The sequence below is a fragment of the Carex rostrata genome, chromosome 34 (genome assembly GCF_964058835.1).
Source record: "Carex rostrata chromosome 34, lpCarRost1.2, whole genome shotgun sequence".
NCBI classification, from domain to species: Eukaryota; Viridiplantae; Streptophyta; class Magnoliopsida; order Poales; family Cyperaceae; genus Carex; species Carex rostrata.
In genome coordinates, this window is record NC_135951.1 from 3,872,944 (window position 1) to 3,892,989 (window position 20,046).

Here is a 20,046-nt window from a genome sequence, read left to right on the forward strand (position 1 = left end):
ACCCAAACCCCCGAGCAAGTAAAGCTTCTTGTAGAAATTCCCAATTTATTAAATCATACGCCTTTTCAAAATCCAACTTAAAAAGGACACCTTTTGTTTTAGAGACTCGAACTTTATCTCTTTTTAATTAATGGAGTTTTTACATCAAACAACTATTTATTATTTTTTTTTATCTTACTCTCCCTTATCATCCCTAGAGGCATCTCACTCATTCTGAATAACCCTTACTGGATCCAGTTTGGCTTAATTAACTTCACTTTGACGCACACCAATGATTCCTCTCCTCGCACTTTTGTCTATGATCGATGAGACGTACCTGATTCCCGGTTCAAGCACCATCCCTTTAAACATTACTATTTCCACAAACCCTCTCTAGTCCACCATCCTTTTTACCCATCCTACAAAAATAATAAAACAGTGGGTTGTCGAGTGATCTAAAATACTTCAATATATATGAATATAACTGTCAGTTGTAGTCAATTTGTGATAAGATAACACATATTTGTAAATATTGTTAATTAATCATAAGCCATAATTAAAAAAAAAATTACATAATTAAAATTTGAAAAAGAAAATTAATTAAAGAAAAGAACAATCTGATCCTAATTAAATTAACTTTTAATGGAATGATTAGGATTTGTTGATCATTGACTATTTGAAAAATAAGAAACTTAGGAATTATTTCATTGACCAGCAGGGTCCACATGGCAGGACCATCACCATTCATCCATGGTTTTATTGATTACATACAACTATTTAGTAATATTGAAATTTTAGACCCATTGCTACGAAAAGGTCCTACTTGCAATACTAAAAAAATAGATGTTGTTCCATGGAAGAGTTTAATTGGAAAAATTAAAAACATTTCAGCGATTCTTTCCATAGAGTGCATATTCTTGATTCGCTTGGATCAGTGATGTTTATCAGTGTATACATCATGACCAGAACAAAAAAAAAGGAGATAGACCATGAGAGAGTAGGCATTTAATGTCAAGGTAGTGTGGAAAAAGGTGCATGGTTTGAACAGAGGGAAAGTGCTTGACCGGGTAGAAATTACCTCAATAATTTCTATTGTGAAAGAGACATGAAAGAGATATGACAGAGAATACGGCGTCCACAATCTATTGTGGAAGAGATATGAAACATAATGTAGTAATGATTTCTTTTTTTTTCTTTTTTTCTTTTTTGTTGCAGACAAAGCCCGTAGGCATTTATTAAAATTTTGGACTTTTTAATGACATTTGTAGGTCGACACAACATACCGATAAATAGTCATTCTTGATTTTAATATTAATCAAGAGTCTCAAAAAAAATACATTAACATGACTATCAAACTTGTATCCCATGAATAAAGAGGATATGAATATTATATTTTTCCTTAATTTATTTGCTTATTAGAAAAGTACAAAAATTAAAATTAAAATTAGCTTAATGGTAAGCATATGGATTAGACAAATTTCTTAGCTTGTCACTTAATGGTGTGTGCGCGTGTGTGCATGCGTGTTTATGATGCAATTTCGCATTCATTTTTATTCAAAACCCTATAAATTTATTCAGGTGCCAGCCCCATGGATAATATTAAAAGGTTAATTAGAGCATAGGAGAAAAAATATACAAAGTCCGGATGGATCACTATTGTAGTAGGCCAGTACTCTGTGAATGCGAAATATTGTGGTCAACTTCTTTCTAAACATACATCTCCCTTTAACTATGAGACGAGCACTCTGTGAGAGAAAAAAACCATTCCACTATTGTAGTGGATGAACACTCTGTGATAGACCAATGCAAAATTTCCTTCCTTGCATGTTTTGATGTCGGGTAGGGCATGTCCAAAGGTTCGGATCTAATAATTAGTCTCAGGTAATTAACTCTCATGACTTATTGTTATGGTCAGTGTCAGACAACTTGTACTACCAAAGAATGATTGTTGGAATACATTGTATTGACTGAGCACTAATGTAGTGGATGGATCACTAATATAGTGGGTGAACATTGTCTTTACTAGACAACACGGAAGAGGTGAAAGGGAGGAGGAACATCACAAAATTAATTGAAGATATGCCAGGACAATAAAATTAATTGAAGATATGTATATAAAACAAAAAGTCTATTTATATACATCTAAATAAAATAATGTCCAAAACACTTCGGGACAATAAACCCACCAGTTTGGGAATTCTATTTCTCGTCATTGAAGCGTGAGTACGTTCAAGTTGTTTCTCGTTTTTTTGGAAAATAAGAACAAGTAACCTTATATTTCTAAATCCTTTCCCAGCCCTCTACTCCGTGATATTATGTGTAATATTTTTGCAATTGGATGGATCAAATTCTGAATTATTTGTTGAAGTTGTCCTTTTTATGTTTAATTTATTAGTCATGTTTTATTGTTGAGAACAATATTTCGTTGTGAACTTCTTTGTTTGTGCAACATAGTGCACAGAGGCAGAGCTACAATATATGAGGGGTGGACACTGCATTCGGATAAACAAGCTTAAATCTCTATATATTTGAGTTTTTGCCTACCACAAATTGTAAATTTTGCCCACCTCTGCAGTGAAAAGGTGCAAATGTATTCTTCTTAACTCCCTCTTCCTTTTACTGCAAGTAATTAGCTTGAAATTTTCGTTTCATTTTCCAATTTTGTAATTTTTTTTTCATATCTAATTTTGTATCTTGGATATTCAAGTACTCCCGAGAGAAAATATGTGAGCACATGAGCCATCAAAGAGATTGTAATGAAATTATGTGACTTATGTCTATAAAATAAAATATCAAACATAAAGAGGCAATATGTGAGATTTATTGAGAGAAGAGCTGGCTCCATCTTTTATATGAATAAGATGTCTCCATTTCCATCTATTTACTCTCATTTCTTTCTATTTTTCTCTTCTTTCTCTCCATTTAGGAATCTAGTACACCACCATTTCTCTTAATTTTGTGTGTTTTTATTTGTGTTTGAATTTTTTTTATATTTTTTTTCTTACCTTTATTTTTCCTTCTACATTTTTATTTACTATTTTTTTTAATTGGATAAGGACATGGAAGAGAAATACAATTAACATTAAATATTTGGATGAAATTTGTAGTTTTTTCATTGTTTTTGCCCACCCCTCATCAAAATTCTGGCTACACCACCGATATTGAACACTGTATATATATATCTTTTTATATGAGTAATGTGTGTTTTGTGTTCACTAGAATATATTTTTGTCTCCTGTCGTATTTTATTTATTTCATATGCAGTCATCTCCAGCTTTCATATTCTGAATTTAGACCGTGTTTTAAGCAAGAGTCATATTCAAAAGACTATCAGTGCGTTCAATGTAAAATGAGCCACAACTCCGGTTCCATGTCTCAACTTTCATAGCTATTTTTCTCCAAACCTATCTTCACGGTTAGAAGGAAAACAAAAATAATCAATATCTACTTCGCAGCTAGTCAGTTTCTACTTACCATTCAAAACAAAACTTCGAATAAGACGTCCATACAAGATGGAATAGCAGTTAGCACTAGAACGACTCATGAGGGAATATCTTGTGGTCAACTTTTTTCTAACCATACATGTCCCTTTAACTATAAGAAGAGCAGAACTATGTGAGAGAGAAATCCATTGCCATCATTTCACAAATCATGGAACGTTGTTATAGAGTGCTCACTATTCACCTCCTCTTAAGTCTCTTAACCTTATCCCCCTTTTCTCTCGCTGCCATAGTAACCACTAGTAAAACTGATCAATCAGCACTTCTCTCCTTCAAGTCCCAAATACATGATGACCCATTTGGAGTTCTCTCCTCATGGAACGAGTCACTGCACCACTGTCAATGGCAAGGCATCTTGTGTGACCAGCACCATCCCAATAGAGTGACTGCTCTCATTCTCGACTCCAAAAACTTGTCAGGTTATATATCTCCATTTCTAGCAAACCTCACGTTCCTCCAAACAATGAGTCTCTCTAATAACCAGTTGGAAGGAAGCATCCCGGTAGAGATCGGGTATTTGGGTAGGCTACGTTTTCTCAACTTGAGTGTAAATTTTCTCAATGGTAGCGTTCCATCTACCCTAAGTAATTGTTCAAATCTAGAAGTTATTTATTTGAGAAATAATAATCTCCATGGAACCATCCCATCTAACTTAGTGCAATGCAAAGAACTTAAAACTATCGATCTGGCAAATAACTTCCTCACAGGAGGCATACCATTGGAATTCAGTCTCATCCCACAGCTCCAATTATTATCACTATCTGTCAATAATCTCACAGGATCAATTCCTTCCACCTTGGGCAACCTTAGTAGCCTAATATATCTTTATCTTGACCAAAATATTTTTTATGGCAATATTCCAGATGATTTAGGCAAACTTACTAATCTATCAGAACTTTACCTTTACAATAATAACTTCATGGGTTCTATTCCACATACCTTAGGTAACCTTACCAAGCTATCAATTCTTTATCTTTACCACAATAACATTAGTGGTCACATTCCACCTGGCTTGGGTAACCTTACTAACTTACTACAACTTGCTCTTTACGAAAACATGTTAAGTGGATTCATCCTAGATGAACTCGGGAAATTACAAAACCTCCAAAGTTTTGACATTTATGATAACAACATTTCGGGTGAAATACCAAACTCCCTTTACAACCTATCAACATTGTCTATTATGAATCTTGGTAATAACCAGCTTCATGGAGCTCTCCCTTTCGATATGTGCAATGCTTTACCAAACTTGGAATATCTATACCTCTATTCCAATCAACTCAAAGGACAAATCCCACCATCCATATCCAATTGTTCTGCTCTTATTAGTGTTGAATTAAGTAATAATTACTTCAGTGGCGTGATACCATTTGGCTTTGGAGCCTTACAAAATCTTCAAACAGTTGTTTTTGCTTTTAATCAACTAGAAGCTAAGAGACAACTTGACTGGAGTTTCATGGATGCTTTGACAAATTGTACTTTCTTAGAAATTTTACAACTTGACAACAACCAACTACGAGGAGTGTTACCCAGTTCTATAACAAACCTTTCTAATAGTCTTCTTGAACTCTCACTGTCTAGTAACCCAATTTCTGGAAGCATACCAGCAGAGCTCGAAAAACTCAATAACTTAAATGGGCTTTACCTAGACGGAATGTTTCTCAGTGGCAGCATTCCAGTAGAAATTGGTAATCTTTTCAAATTGGGAGCATTAGATCTGAGTAATAACATGATATCAGGCCAAATCCCATCAACATTTTCTAACCTCACCCAAATGACCTTGCTATATCTAGAAAATAACGTATTAGAAGGGGGTATACCACCAGAATTAAGTAGCATGAAATTATTAGAAGTCCTCAGTTTTTCAAATAATAAGTTCGTAGGTGAAGTTCCCAAAAAAATCATGGGTCTTCCTTCTCTTTCCATCAGTTTGGACTTATCACACAATTATCTAACTGGCATGTTGCCACCAGAAATTGGTCTCTTGAAAAACCTGCAATCATTTGATCTCTCGAATAACAAGTTGAGTGGAGAGATTCCAAGCACAATTGATGGATGCCAGGTACTTCAAGCCCTTTATCTTGATAGCAATATGTTCCAAGGAACAATTCCATCCAGCTTGAGCAAATTAACAGGGCTGGAAATCCTTGATGTCTCTAACAACTTGCTCTCTGGTCGAGTCCCTGAATTCCTGGGTATAATGAACTTGCAATATTTGAATATTTCTTTCAATAATTTCGAGGGAGAATTACCAGAAGAAGGCATTTTCAAGAATGCTTGTAGTCTAGATGTAAGAGGGAATCTAAAGCTTTGTGGTGGAGTACCTCAGGTGCATTTGTCACACTGCATTTCACAACCTTCCACACAGAAACATCACTTTCAAAGAAACATGGTGCTCATAAGTTCTATTGTTGGTTCTTTTATTTGCATAATTGCAATCATTTGCTTGTTAGTGATCCATTATACTAGAAACAACCCTCAAAACTAACCACAATCTGATAAAGATTTGAAATATGGGTTACAGCCTGTTTCATACAATGACTTTCTTAGAGCTACAGAAAATTTCTCCCCGAATAATCTAATTAGAAGAGGTTCATTTGGAGAAGTTTACATCGAGAATGTGACAACTGACAACTATTGCGGTGAAGGTGTTAAACCTTGAGAAACACAGTACTTCTAGAAGTTTCTTATCTGAATGCGAGGCATTAAAAATGTGAGACACCGGAACCTTATTAAAGTGTTGAGTTTGTGCTGTAGCATTGACCACCAAGGTAATGATTTCAAGGCTTTGGTTTTTGAGTTCATGCCAAATGGTAGCTTGGAAACATGGTTGCATCCAAATACATGTACGGATCGGCCATTCAGAACCCTCAGCTTGATCCAGAGATTGAACATTGCATTTGATGTGGCGGTAGCGCTAGATTATCTCCATTACCATTTAACTGCACCAATCGTGCATTGTGATCTCAAACCTAGTAATGTACTTTTGGATGATGACATGACTGCACATGTGAGTGATTTTGGATTAGCAAGGTTTTTGGTTCGACCTGATACCATGCCTTCTCAATCAATGTCGAGCACCGGTGGAATTAAGGGTTCTATTGGCTACATTCCTCCAGGTATATATAGCAGAGCATATTATTTGAGAAGTATTTTTTTTATGTTGCTGTTACAAAATTATTTATAGACTTTGTTAAGGTTCAAAGAAAAAAAATTGGCCAAGGCTATTCCACTGGCGAGGCCCAAGGAAAAAATATTTATTGCCTCATTTATAGTGACATGATTGAGACTGAATTTTATTATCTACCTTAATTTACTGTCTTGGGCTATAAAATTTTAAAAAATCATGTGACCCATGTTTTTCAAACTAGGTGAATTAGACTTATGTTAATAGGTAGAGAAACAGCTCACTGTGCTTCTGTACTAATTAAATTTAGGGATGTAACTATTAACTTTTTATTGTCTAGAGTATGGGATGGGTGGTCGGCCATCGGTAGAAGGAGATGTGTACAGCTATGGAGTTCTTCTGCTCGAGTTGTTCACAGGAGTAAGTCCAACTGATGAGAGAATCAGAGATGGTTTGAGCCTTCGGAAGCAAGTTGAGATGGTTTTCCCCGACCAAGTCATGGACATAGTCGACCCCAAATTATTCCCTGAAAATGATGGAAAACACAATTTGTATGCACCTGAAAATGTCTATAGTTGTTTGGTTTCAGTGATTCAATGCGGGCTTCTGTGCTCCAAAGAGTCGCCAAAAGAGCGTATTTCTATCAAAGATGTTACCAAGGAGTTGAACTCAACACGAACAAAGTTGCTTAGGTCATAGAGACTGAGAAAAAAGGATTGAAAAAGAAGAGAAAGGGATCCACTAAATATGTATTATATGTAAAATTGGACAGCGGTTGTGGTAATTTATGCTGTTGTAGTATATATGTTGTAATAACGAATTGTTGAAAGTAACGGCTAAAATTGATATGATTTTGAAAACAATTTTATGAATTTTCAAATTAATTGAATTGAATCAGATTCTAATTGGATGATCCGAATTCCAAACTCAACAATTATTCAAAAACTGTGGGGATGCACCTACTATCTTCGAGTCTGGATCCTCTGCATTGCCTCGCCGTTTGAGTTTCAATCCAGACCATCTGATCATAATCCTGATCAATCCCAGCAATGTTTTAATGCACATGGATTCTTTAAGATTTGTGCTAATATGTAATGAACGGAACAGATTCAAACCCAAAAAATAATGTATCTTAGGTCATATGAATTCCTTTCTCTTCTCTGACAATGGGCCAGTGGGTTGACTGAGAATCAAGGCCCAATAAAGATTCTCGACTCTTAAAACACAAGGCTAATTCATGAAGCTTAAAAACTAAAATGCAAGCTGGTTGCTGTCACGTGATTGTTACGCGGTGATTGTAATAACAGTCAAAAGGATGTCTTATTGTAGTCAAACAAAACACTTTATTTATTCGATATTAGATATGCATGTGATTTAGGTGGGAAAAAATAAAAAATTTCAGAAAGGACCTTTATTTTATTTTATTTACAAAATATGTTAAAATTTGTTTTTAATTATCAAAGCAAGATGATTTACACTTTTTAGCTATTTGAGATGCAAAAATCAGATAAAATAGATTCAACAGCAAATGATCAAGCAAAAAAGAAAATTTCAAAATTCTAACAGAAAATAAGAAATTTCCAATTGAGCTACTTTATTTAATGAACTTAGTACATTTTGACTGATTTCATTTGAGCAGCACAACAACACTATTTGGGTTTTATTTCTACTGATTTAAACAGCACAACCTCCAATTAAAGAATTAATTGTGTGTCAAACTAATTGGGAGAGAAGTGATATCCCAATTACAAAAGTAATTTCAAATTATTGATTTTGAATACCCAATTTAAAATTTGTTATGATAAACCATGCATCATGTAAAATTTAACACTAAGATACTTATGATATTTTAATGTTAAATTTTTTTGGGAACTTTACTCCTGTTAGATTCGATGTGCTAATTGTTTTGTTGAGTTATTATTATTTAATTACCAATAGTTAAAAATCAAATGCAAAGATATTACAAACCCAGCACAAATCTGGGTTAATATCTTAACAGAGCAGTTTTGGCTTCATGCAGCACACTAAGCATATGCAATGTTGTTTTGATTCTATAGCCTGTGCGCTGTACAAAGTCAAAACTGCAATGTTAGAAAGCGCAAATTGACACAACTTTTAAATAACCCTATGCAATTTGTTAAATCATCTCCAAAACATGAATATATTTCATCAAATTCCATCTAAACTACAACCGAGTCCATTAGATCAATCAAGATAAAAAATACAAAAATAATAAAACAAGCCACTGATTGCCTCACATATCCAGTTCAAAACAAAGGTTATTTGATAGGAGTTGACGGATGCGAAGATGCTACCTGCTCTTTATCCTGCAAACAATTGAAAGAACATAAAATTCATAAAAAAATTGAATTAACTCATGTGCCATACCCCATAAATATAATTTAAATTATAAACAGATTAATAAAAAATTTATGCAATAACCATAAATTAGACTACTGGTATCTCCTTTCCTTGGTTAGACTGCTGGTTGTTTGCAAATTGGCTATGGTACTATGCATAGCGCATATTAGTCTGTACTATGGATCAATATCTTCGTTTTTAAAATCCAAACAGTCGATTTGAACCGTTCAAAATGATCACCATATGAAAATGTACGTAGAGACGAAATTTTACATTTTTTAGAATTTTTTTACTATTTTATTTAGATAGGTAGAAAATCACTACTTTTAAATGGTCAAGAATCTTTAGATCAAGTGATTTTCTACCTACTTAAAAAATAGTAAAAAAATCTAAAAAAATGTAAAATTTGATATGCAAGTACATTTTCATATGGAAATCATGTTGAAGGGTTAAGATCGACTATTTGTACTTTGCAAGTGAAAAAATTGATCTGTAGTACGGACCAATCTATGCTATGCACAGTACCATAGCCTCACTTAAATTAAAAATATATTTAAATAAAAAAACAATAAATAACATAAACACTAAAGACCTGAGAGAAAGGTGCATTGGCCAGTGCCATCTGTTGTTGCTGAAACTGGTACCAATGCTGCTGCTGTTGCTGTTGAACTTGCATCGACTGCTGCAAATACATCTGGTACATTTGTACATTTGCTAGTAATACATCATTTGTTGCTGAAACTGCGGTTGCTTCTCGTGCAAAGAGTTGTTGCTAGGCGAGGATTGATTCGACTGTAACTGATTTTGCTGTAACTGTTGTTGTTGTAACTGGAGGCAATAGTACATCTGTTGTAGTTGGTTTTGGTTGTGTTGCCACATCTGAGATGGACACACTTTCCCTGATTGTACGCCTCCATTCTATCATTTTTTTCTGTTAGTACAACTGGATTCAGTTTATATGAGTAGGGGTTTTAACCAAAAAAAAAATAATAAATAAAGGGCAGAAGAAACTATTGGTTGCTAGTGTTTTGAAAATTACAAACACCCATTACTAGCATGAGCCCCTAAACCCTAAACCCTAAACCCTAGAGCTCAGACCAAGGTAATTTCTCCAAGGTTCCTCCTATTGTTCATCTCACCTCTCTAAAATTCTAACTCTAATCACTTATCTAATGAGAACATAATATAGTTTTCATGCACAACAATGATAGGGGAGATTTGCCAAGGAAAAATAATTTAGATGTAAATTTTTAAATTCACCGTTGTCAACTGAAAAAATGAGGGTTATATGCCCAAGAACTTCTATTAAATGTAATGATAAGGGAGCTTTTCTATTAAATTAACCCTTATCTATTAAAGAATACATTTTAATTTACAGTTATGGGTACGCTACGAGCTATATTCGCACAAGCAAGCACCTGTGACAAATAGACTCTTAAAATAAAAAAAATAAAAAACAAGGAAAGTGCAAAATGCACAAAAACACTAACCAAAGATTGTGCCAAGGCTCCTGTAGGAAATGTCTGGTTGGCTGTTGTGACATCTGTATTGGGTTATTTGGTCTTGCCAGGTCTGGATTCGAAACGGGTCGATTTTGACCCAATTCCACTTCTGACTTCAAGCATTCGCCCTGAATTGGGCTAGCAGACCTAATTGGGTTTATTTGAAAAGACTCGTCAGGTTTCGGGTCTATAGTTTCAGATTCTAGATTTGCTCTTACCGGGTCGGTTTTCTCAACATCACTATTATTATCGATACTATTATTGGTATTAAAATTATTCTCAGGTTCAGGAACAGTAAAGTTGGTTTTTGATTCTGGAATTTGAGTTTTTGGCAGTACTATACTACTATTGATTCCAAATTCGGTTGCAAAATCACCTCCTTTTCTCCTAATATGGGCTTCTTTTTTTCTAATTTTGCTCTTTTATTGCTAGTGGAATCAGTTAGGGGGAATGCATTTCGTGATTCCTTCGGAAAAAGTATGTAGTGTTGGGCCCACACCTTTCTAATCTGTGCGGGTTTTCCATAGAGGTCGACAAACTATACATAAAAATATAAGATCTCAGTTATGAGTGAGGCTATGGTACTTTGCAAAGTGCACATTGATCCATACTATGGATTCATATTTTCGTTTTCACAGTTCAAATAGTTGATCCGAACTATTCAACATGACTTTCATATGAAAATGTACTAAGAGATTAAATTTTATATTTTTTTTCTATTTTTTAAAATAAGCAGGCAGAAAATCACCTAATTTAAAAATTACGAACCATACAAAAGTAGTGATTTTCAACCTATCTAATAAAATAGTCAGAAAATTGAAAAAAAAAATTCATTCTTCAACTACATTTTCATATAAAGATCATGTTGAGTGGTTCAGATCAACAGTTTGAACTTTAAAAACAAAGATATAAATCCATAATATGGGCCGATCCGCACTATGCAAAGTAATATAGCATCACTCCTCAATTACTGTTTATAAAAAAGATAACTCACATCAAAAAACAACATAGAGATCTCTTCCCGTTCTTAATAGCATAAAGGTATAGATTCATCAGTTCGAGGTTCTATCACATTAGATATTATCGAATCTAAAGTCAATATGTGACTGGTCCCACCATACATGGATCATCTCAAATTGAATCAACCCCTACAAGTTTCAATAATCATTACTTAGAAAAATTTACAGATGCAAATATAGTAATAATTTATAAATTGACACAGAACTTTGATTAGAGAATTGCATGGCATTTGTTTAATCCCCCTAAGAAAGACTTCTCTAGCCGCATCCGTGCTACAAGTTGCCTATAAAAACAAAAATTTGCGAGAAATATAATTCAGAAAAGGTAAAAGAAAAGATTTCAAATGAATTGATTGTTAAGGGGATTAATTAAAATATTATAATTTCTATCATACCTAATTATTTTATGATTTGAATTTTAAAATTTGAATTCTAATTATTTTCCAATGTGGAGGCATGATTGGGGCATAGCAGTTTTCAAAGAAGCTGAATCCTCGAAGTTAAATATTTTCTTGTATCATACCGCAAATGCATGGTTTGGAAACTCGGCCGATTCCGAGTCAACTCGGTATCGGCCGTGTCCAATCCGAGTTTCACCCGAGTCTCACGTCCATGTCTGAACAGTGTTTTGCATGGTTTTTCAGCAAAACTCGGCTGAACAGTGTTTGACTCGGCCGAGTTATCCGATTTTCAGGCCAAGTCAACCTGAGTCTGGCCGAGTCTGTCCGAGTCTAGCCGAGTCAACATTTTTTTCAATTATTTTTAAATGCTTACTCAATAAAATGAGAATAATATCCAACAGTGTTTTTTCAATTATTTTTAAATGCTTATTTTTTGGCATACACTCTAAACAAGAAAACTTTTTCTTCACAAAATTATTTAAATTAAAATACTAAAATCTCCAAAAAAAAAAAAAAAAAAAACAGCCCGTGGGTCGCCCCAGCCACGAGCGGTTTGGTTGGATTTTTGGGCCGCCCGTGGGCCTAGCGGTCGGGGTAGTTTTGACAAAAAACGGTACAAAATGACATTTTTAAAATTAAGTTTTTTGTTAAGGGTATTAATAAAAATGGCCGTAAAGTTTGATGTGACTAATTTTTGTAGTCCGCAAACTTTATATTAGGCGTAAACTTTATTTGTCAATGTTTTTAAATATTAATGATCATCATTTTCCATGTTAAATATTTTTATATCAATAATTTTTGTATTATATTCGAAATATTTTTTTAAATGACATTAATTCAGATAATGCGGAACTCAATCAATGCTACAACATAAAGCTTATAAATATGTATTGTGATTAAAAAAAAAAAGTAAATCGGATTTGATTATTTTTTATTCATATGAAAGTTATTTACCCATCCTACAAAAATAATAAAACAGTGGGTTGTCAAGTTACATATATGAAATTAACTGTCAGTTGTAGTCAATTTGTGATAAGATATATAATGCATATTTGTATATATTGTTAATTGAGGTTGGTTAATATCAAAACTTTTGTTTCTAAGCCATGGAACAAACATTTTGGTTTTATATTTTTTAAGTCTAAACAGGCGATTCAAATTGTTCAAAATTCAATCTATATTAAAATGTGCTATGAGTCCAAATTTTACATTTTGAGGAATTTTTTACTATTTATTAACTCAGTTTTAAATCAGTGTATTCAATGATCAAAAAAAAATTTCACTGTTTATTTAAATAGGCGATTTTAAAACTATCTTAACAAATAGTAAAAATTTTGCAAAAAAATTAAAATTTGATCTTCAAGTACATTTTATATAAATATCACATCTAACAGTTTGGATCAACTGTTGGACTTTGAAAATCGAAAAACTAATTGGTTGCATTACAGCTCCGGAACAAATATTTTGATATTAGCCAATCCCTTGTTAATTAATCGTAAACCATAATTAAAAATAAATAAAACGAAATTTACATAATTAATATTTGAAAAAAATTAATTAGAGAAAATATCAATTTGATCATAATTAAATTAACTTTTAATTGAATGATTTGGATATGTCGATGATTGACTATTTAGATTCTGAAATTTGAAACATAAGAATTATTTCATTGACCAGCGGGGTCCACATGGCACGACCATCACCATTCATCCATGGTTTTATTAACTATATAGTAAGATTAAAATTGTAGACAAAAAGGTCCTATTTGCAATCCTAAAAAAGTAGTTGTTGTTCCATGGAAAAGTTTAATTGGAAAAGAAAAGCATTTCAGCGATTCTTTCCATAGAGTCACTACAACAAAATCGGTCTTCAACGACTTGTATCAGCGACTGATCCGATCACCAGTCAATGAAGTTTCACCTCCCCCCTCCCAAAAAAAAAAAAAAACGAGGAGATAGACCATGAGAGATATGAAAGAGAATAAGAGGTTCACAATCTATTGTGAAAGATATATGAAACATATTGTAGTATTGATTTTGTTGGAGAAGAAGAGATAAGCAACAGACGTAAAGTAACTGTAATTGAAAAGAGAAAATATATGAATTTCAACTGCCAGTTTTAATAATTTTGAAATACTTAAATAAAGAAATAAATAAAATAATCTTCAAGTAACAACACCTTATGTTATTGCACATGCATGCTACACTATCTCATATATTAGGTTTTACAACACTCCAAGGCAGCCATTCCATTTTTTGAGTAACCGGGCCGTAGATTTGGTGAACAAAAATTGCCCCTAGGCCAAGCCCAAGCCCAAGCCCATCTAAATCAATTAAAAAAAACCATACACCTATGTAAGGACCACTTCAAAAGACCTTGGTTGGACTTCTCATCTGATATAAAAGAGATTGCTGTGATGCTGTCACTTAAAAGATGTCTTTAGAATCAAAGATAAGGCAGAGATTTTTTGAGAGCCTCATAGACTCATAGTCAAGTCCACGCTCAAGTCAACACCCAATTGTATGTTTTGATAACGGGTTGGGCATCTCCTAAGGTTCGGATCTAATAATCAGTCTCCGGTAACTCTCATGACTTATTGTTATGGTCAGTGTCAGACCACTTATACTACCAAAGAATGATTGTATTGACTGAGCACTAATGTAGTGGATGGATCACTAATGTAATGGGTGAACATTGAGTTTGACCCACTTTAACAACTCGTTGCCACCCCCAGTAAATAACATGCAAAAGATATTAATTAAACACAGTACCAATACCAAGAAAAACAAATAAAATAACAGGATAATAAGATGATGACAACTTGGGAATCCTTCACTAGTGGAAAATATGGAATCAGGATCGGTTATATACACAAAAGAATAAATTATAAATATAAATATAAATATAACACCATCAAAAGAACAAAAAAAACAAACTTCTAATCTTACATTTTATTGATAAATTATAAATATAACACCATCAAAAGAACAAAAAAAACATGAAATTGAACGAGTATATATGGAGCACCAAAAATTGGAATAAAAGCATGGTTTCTGATCAAACTCGGAATTGGAAAGATGTATCTACTGGAATTGAAAATTCAGATTTTTTTTAGGCAGAAACTTGTTTTGTAGCAAAAAAAAAAAAAAAAAGAAAATAGTAAAAAAATATATGTTAAAACAAAATATTACACTCAACTAATTCATTAATTATATAATATAATACAAGTATTACAAATAGAAAACACTTTTTTTATAGATCAACTAAACTACAGCAACGCACTACTATACTAGCTAGTCACATGCATTATTTATAAATAAACTAAACAATTCACATACAGTCAAATATGTTGTCTCCAGCTATATGCAAGTTTGCTATGTCTCACTTTCCAGCTGTATGCAACTCTCCTTCGCAGAATTTTGGTCAAATATATCAAGTAAAATGCTTGCTTCATCCTTGTCTTGTTTTTCATTATTGATTTCACTGCTAATATACATTATTGATTTCGCAGAATTTTGGTTTCCAACTCTTGAAATTGTAACCTGTAAGAACAAGCTAATTAGAATTTATGCATAGAAGAGCAAAATTACATTAGCAACATAAATTTAGTGTAGGATTATTTTGACAACATATGTGTTAAGTTTTTTTTCTAGTTCAAATTATATTTGCATAATTTGATTTGTTTTTTTTTTGTGATTTGAAATCATAGATCAACAATTATCAGGGAAAAACGTAAAATAACCAAAGGACTCGGCCTGACTCGCATCAATAATCAGATAACTCAGCCGAGTCAACACGATTCAACCTATTTTTGTTGGAAAAATCGAATGGGCGTGACACTCAAACGAAACTTGGCTCAGAGCCGACCGATACCGTTCTAACTTGGCCGAGTCAACTTGGACCTGGCCGATTTTCCAATCCATGAATATAATAAAAGTTACATATCTGATAATACTTGACCAACCATGTAAAAATAAAACAAAAACTGTCACTAAAAATTCATTTGTATCTCTCCATAATATGAAAATTAGATGAAAATATTGTCTTAAAATTGCAGCTCCATTTTGTAGCAAATTACAAAATTTAGAAAGCTTGAATTGGACTAAATTCATAATTAGTCTACTCTTATTGAAGTCTTCGTCCGACAGGAAAAAAAAAAAAATACATGTCTGCAATAAATACTGCTATGTTGATCTAGACTTGAATTTATTGTTGTGCATCCTGCTAGCTAGCTAGCTTGGAAATTTTTGCACGATTTTTTTTTTATTTACCTTCTTTCAAAAAAAATAAAAAATAAATAACCACTTCTTCTTGAAAATTCGATATAGATCATGTCCGCAGTTTAAACCTGCGAAAACAAATTACTGGTTTTGTAGGTTTAAATTGTGGAGCAACTTTTTTTTTTCTTTTACGTACAAAGGTCACTCCAAATATTTTTTTTAAAACGGGTGCCCCACAGCCCCCCTACATTATTTATTTATTTATTTCAAGAAAGATTAAAGGGTGGGTTTCACTACATTTCAACAAAGGAGCACGTTTAATGCCAGTTGCATGGGGAGAAATAAAGGATCACGAAATAAAAAAAATTAATATATTTTCATTTTTTTTATCGGAAACTCCCTTCTGGTTCGGTAGTATAAACTTGCGACACCTAATAAAAATAAAATAAAATAAAATGGTTAAAAGATTTTTTTCTTAAATGGTAAAAATAAAAAATTTATATTTTTGCATGGCATTTGCAGGTCCACACAAAATACAGATTTGTAATAATTCTTAATTTTGATATTAATGAAGAGTCTCGATACAATCCATTTACGTGATTATCATACTTGTATCCGATGAATAAAGCGGATATGAATATTATTTTTTTCCTTAATTTATTTGCTTATTAGAAAAGGAAAAAAAAATTTTAATTAGCTTAATGGCAAGCATATAGATTAGAAAAATTTCTTAGTTTGTCACTTAAATTAATGGTGTGTGCGCATGTGTGCACGTCTGTTTGTGATGCAACTTCGCATTAGTAGTAAAAGCTTAATTACAGTATAGGAGAACAAAATATACAAAGTCCGGATGGATCACTATTGTAGTAGGTCAGTACTATAACGACTCATTAGGGAAAATATTGTGGTCAACTTCTTTCTAACCAAACATACATCTCTCTTTAACTAACTATAAGAAGAGCAGCACTCTGTGAGAGAGAAAAACCCATTTCAATATATATTGTAGTGGATGTACTCTGTGATAGAGCAATGCAACATTTCCCTTCCTTGCATGTTTTCATATCGGGTCGGGCATGTCCTAGGGTTCGGATCTAATAATCGGGCTCCGTTAACTCTCATGACTTATTAATATGGTCATTGTCAGACGACTTAGACTACCAAAGAATGATTGTTGGAATACATTCTACGTAGTGAGTGAGCACTAATGTAGTGGATGGATCACTAATGTAGTGGGTGAACATTGAGTTTGACCCACATATAGATTTATTATGAGTTTGACCCAGCTTGCTCTTTAACAAGTTGTTGCCACCTCCAGTAAATAACATGGAAAAGATATTAAACACAGTACCAATACCAAGAAAAACAAATAAAATAACAGGATAATAAGATGATGACAACTTGGGAATCCTTCTGTTTAAAAAAAAATAAGATACGGCTCAAACTTCTAATCTGACATTTTATTGATAAATTAAAAATATAACACCATCAAAAGAACAAAAAAAAACATGAAATTGAACAACGAGTATATATTGAGCAAAAAAAATTGGAATAAAAGCATGGTTTCTCAAACTCAGAATTGGAAATTCAAATTTTATAAGAAGAATCGGATTGGAAATTCAAATTTTTTTTTTTGCCAGAAACTTGTTTTGTAGAAAAAAATATATGTTAAAACAAAATATTGTACTCAAATAATTCACTAATTTTATAATATAATATAAGTATTACAAATACAAAACATTTTTTATAGATAAACTAAACTATAGCAACGCACTACTATACTAGCTAGTCACATACATTATTTATAAATAAACTAAACAATTCACATACAGTACTCAAATATGTTGTCTCCAGTTATATTCAAATTTGCTTTGTCTCCCTCCAGTTGTATGCAACTCCCCTTAGCAGAATTTTAGTCGAATCTAATGAAAAGCTTGCTTCATCCTTGTCTTGTTTTTCATTATCGATTTCACTGCCCAGGTACTGAAGCAAGTTTGGCTTCCATCTCTTAAAATTGTAACCTGTAACAACAAGCTTAAGCTAGTTAGAATTTATGTAAAAAAGAGCAAAATTACTTTAGCAGCATAAATTTAGTGCATAATTATTTTGACAAAGTATGTGTTAAGAACTTTTCTAGTTCAAATTATGTTTGCATAATTTGATTTTTTTTTTATTTGAAATCATAGATCATCAACTATCCGGAAAAAAACATAATATAATCAAGGGACTCGGCCTGACTCAGACCAAAAATCAGATAACTTGGCAAAATCAATACGATTCAAACGAGTTTTGATGAAAAAACGAATGGCCGTGAGACTCAGACGAAACTTGGCTCGGACCCAACCAATACCATTCTTACTCGGCCAAGTCAACCTGGACTTGGCCAATTTTCCAATCCATGAATAAAAGTTACATCTATGATAATACTTGACCAACCAACTAAAAATAAAACAAAAACTGTCACTAAGAATTCATTTGTATCTCTCCATAATATGAAAATTAAATTAAAATATTGTCTTCATTTGTAACAAATTACAGAATTTAGAAAGCTTGAATTGGACAAAATTCATAATTAAGAGATTCAGTCTACTCTTATTGAAGTCTTCGTCCGACAGGAAGAAAAAGAATACCTGTCTGCAATAAATTCTGCTTGGTTTAAACCTACGAAATCAAATTATTGGTTTCGTATGTTTAAATTGCCGAGCCAACTTTTTTACAAACGTCACTGCGAAAGGTTTTTGTTTTTCAAAAAGGGTGGCCCCACTACATTTGAAAAGAAGAATTAGATGGAGCCCCACAGTCCCAATACATTTTGAGGAGGGTTCAAATGCCTCCATGTTTTTGCGGCCATTTTTATTAATACCCAAAAAAAAAAACATTTTTACAATAATAACCTGACAATTTTTTTTTTTTTAAATCTGACCAGACCGCCGGTAATTGGGGCGGTCCGATTCCATACCAGACCGCCAGGACCCTGGGCGGTCCAGTAGGGACCAGACCGCCGGTAATTGGGGCGGTCCACTATGCTGCCAGATACCCGACCCGTTAGCCCCCCCTCCCCTTCTTCCTTTCTCTGTTTACCGAACCAGAACGAAAAAAAAAAAGAAAAGCGCAGCGCCGCGCCCCCCACCCCGCCCAGCTCCGCCACGCCCGCCCAGCTCCGCCACGCCCGCCGCTCGGCTCCGCCAGGTGCACTCTCTCTCTCTGCTGCCCCTCTCTCTCTCTTCTGCCTCTCTCTCTCCCTCTCTCTCTCTTTCTGCCTCACTCTCCCTCTCTCTCTCTCTAACCAATTTTGAATATTTTTGCCCCTCTCTCTCTCGTAGGGGTGTCTTTGTGGTACATTGATCGTGATTTGGTGCTTTTGGGAAGGTTTGGAGGCGAAGCGAAGGATCTCGAAACCGACCGCAACCCGCTGACTCGTTGTGTGTTCAAGCTATCTCAGGTAATTATCTAAATCAAAACTCGTTATGAATTGGTTGTTCCGAATTGCTTGTGACCTTCCCGGGTTGTTGATTTTCCCGGAAGGCGACCCGATTAGGGTTTAGGGTTTGGGTTAATTGGTTAAATTTGTAAATGAATTGTGTTAATTGGTTGGTTTTGTAAATTAATCGGTTGAATCTGTAAATTAATTGGTTTAGTTCGTAAGATTGTTGTTGGTTGAATTTGTATGGAATTGGGGCCATGACTTTGTTGTTGGGCTATATTTGAATAAAATTAGTTGGATATCGGCTTTAGAATTGTAAAATTGTGGTCGAATTTGTCGAATTGGTTAAAATTTGGGTTATTAATAAAAATTTATGGTTAGGGTTTACGGATAAAAACTCAAATTGATAGTTTAGGGTTTTAAGAACAAAATTGATAATTTTTAAGAATTTGTAAGAATTGATTAGGAATTATAAGTCATAACTCTGTTAAATTGTATGTTTATGGAAGCTTCTCC

General features: G+C 33.5%; 1 protein-coding gene across 1 annotated transcript; it reads left to right on the plus strand.

Annotated features, from left to right (window-relative positions):
• Positions 1 to 6,174: 6,174 nt before the first annotated feature.
• LOC144548969 (putative LRR receptor-like serine/threonine-protein kinase At3g47570) lies at positions 6,175 to 7,472 on the plus strand. The gene is made up of 2 exons (XM_078297707.1): positions 6,175 to 6,598; positions 6,947 to 7,472. Exons 1-2 carry the CDS (start codon positions 6,175 to 6,177, stop codon positions 7,303 to 7,305), a joined length of 783 nt encoding a protein of 260 aa, XP_078153833.1. The 3' UTR covers positions 7,306 to 7,472.
• Positions 7,473 to 20,046: the final 12,574 nt, after the last annotated feature.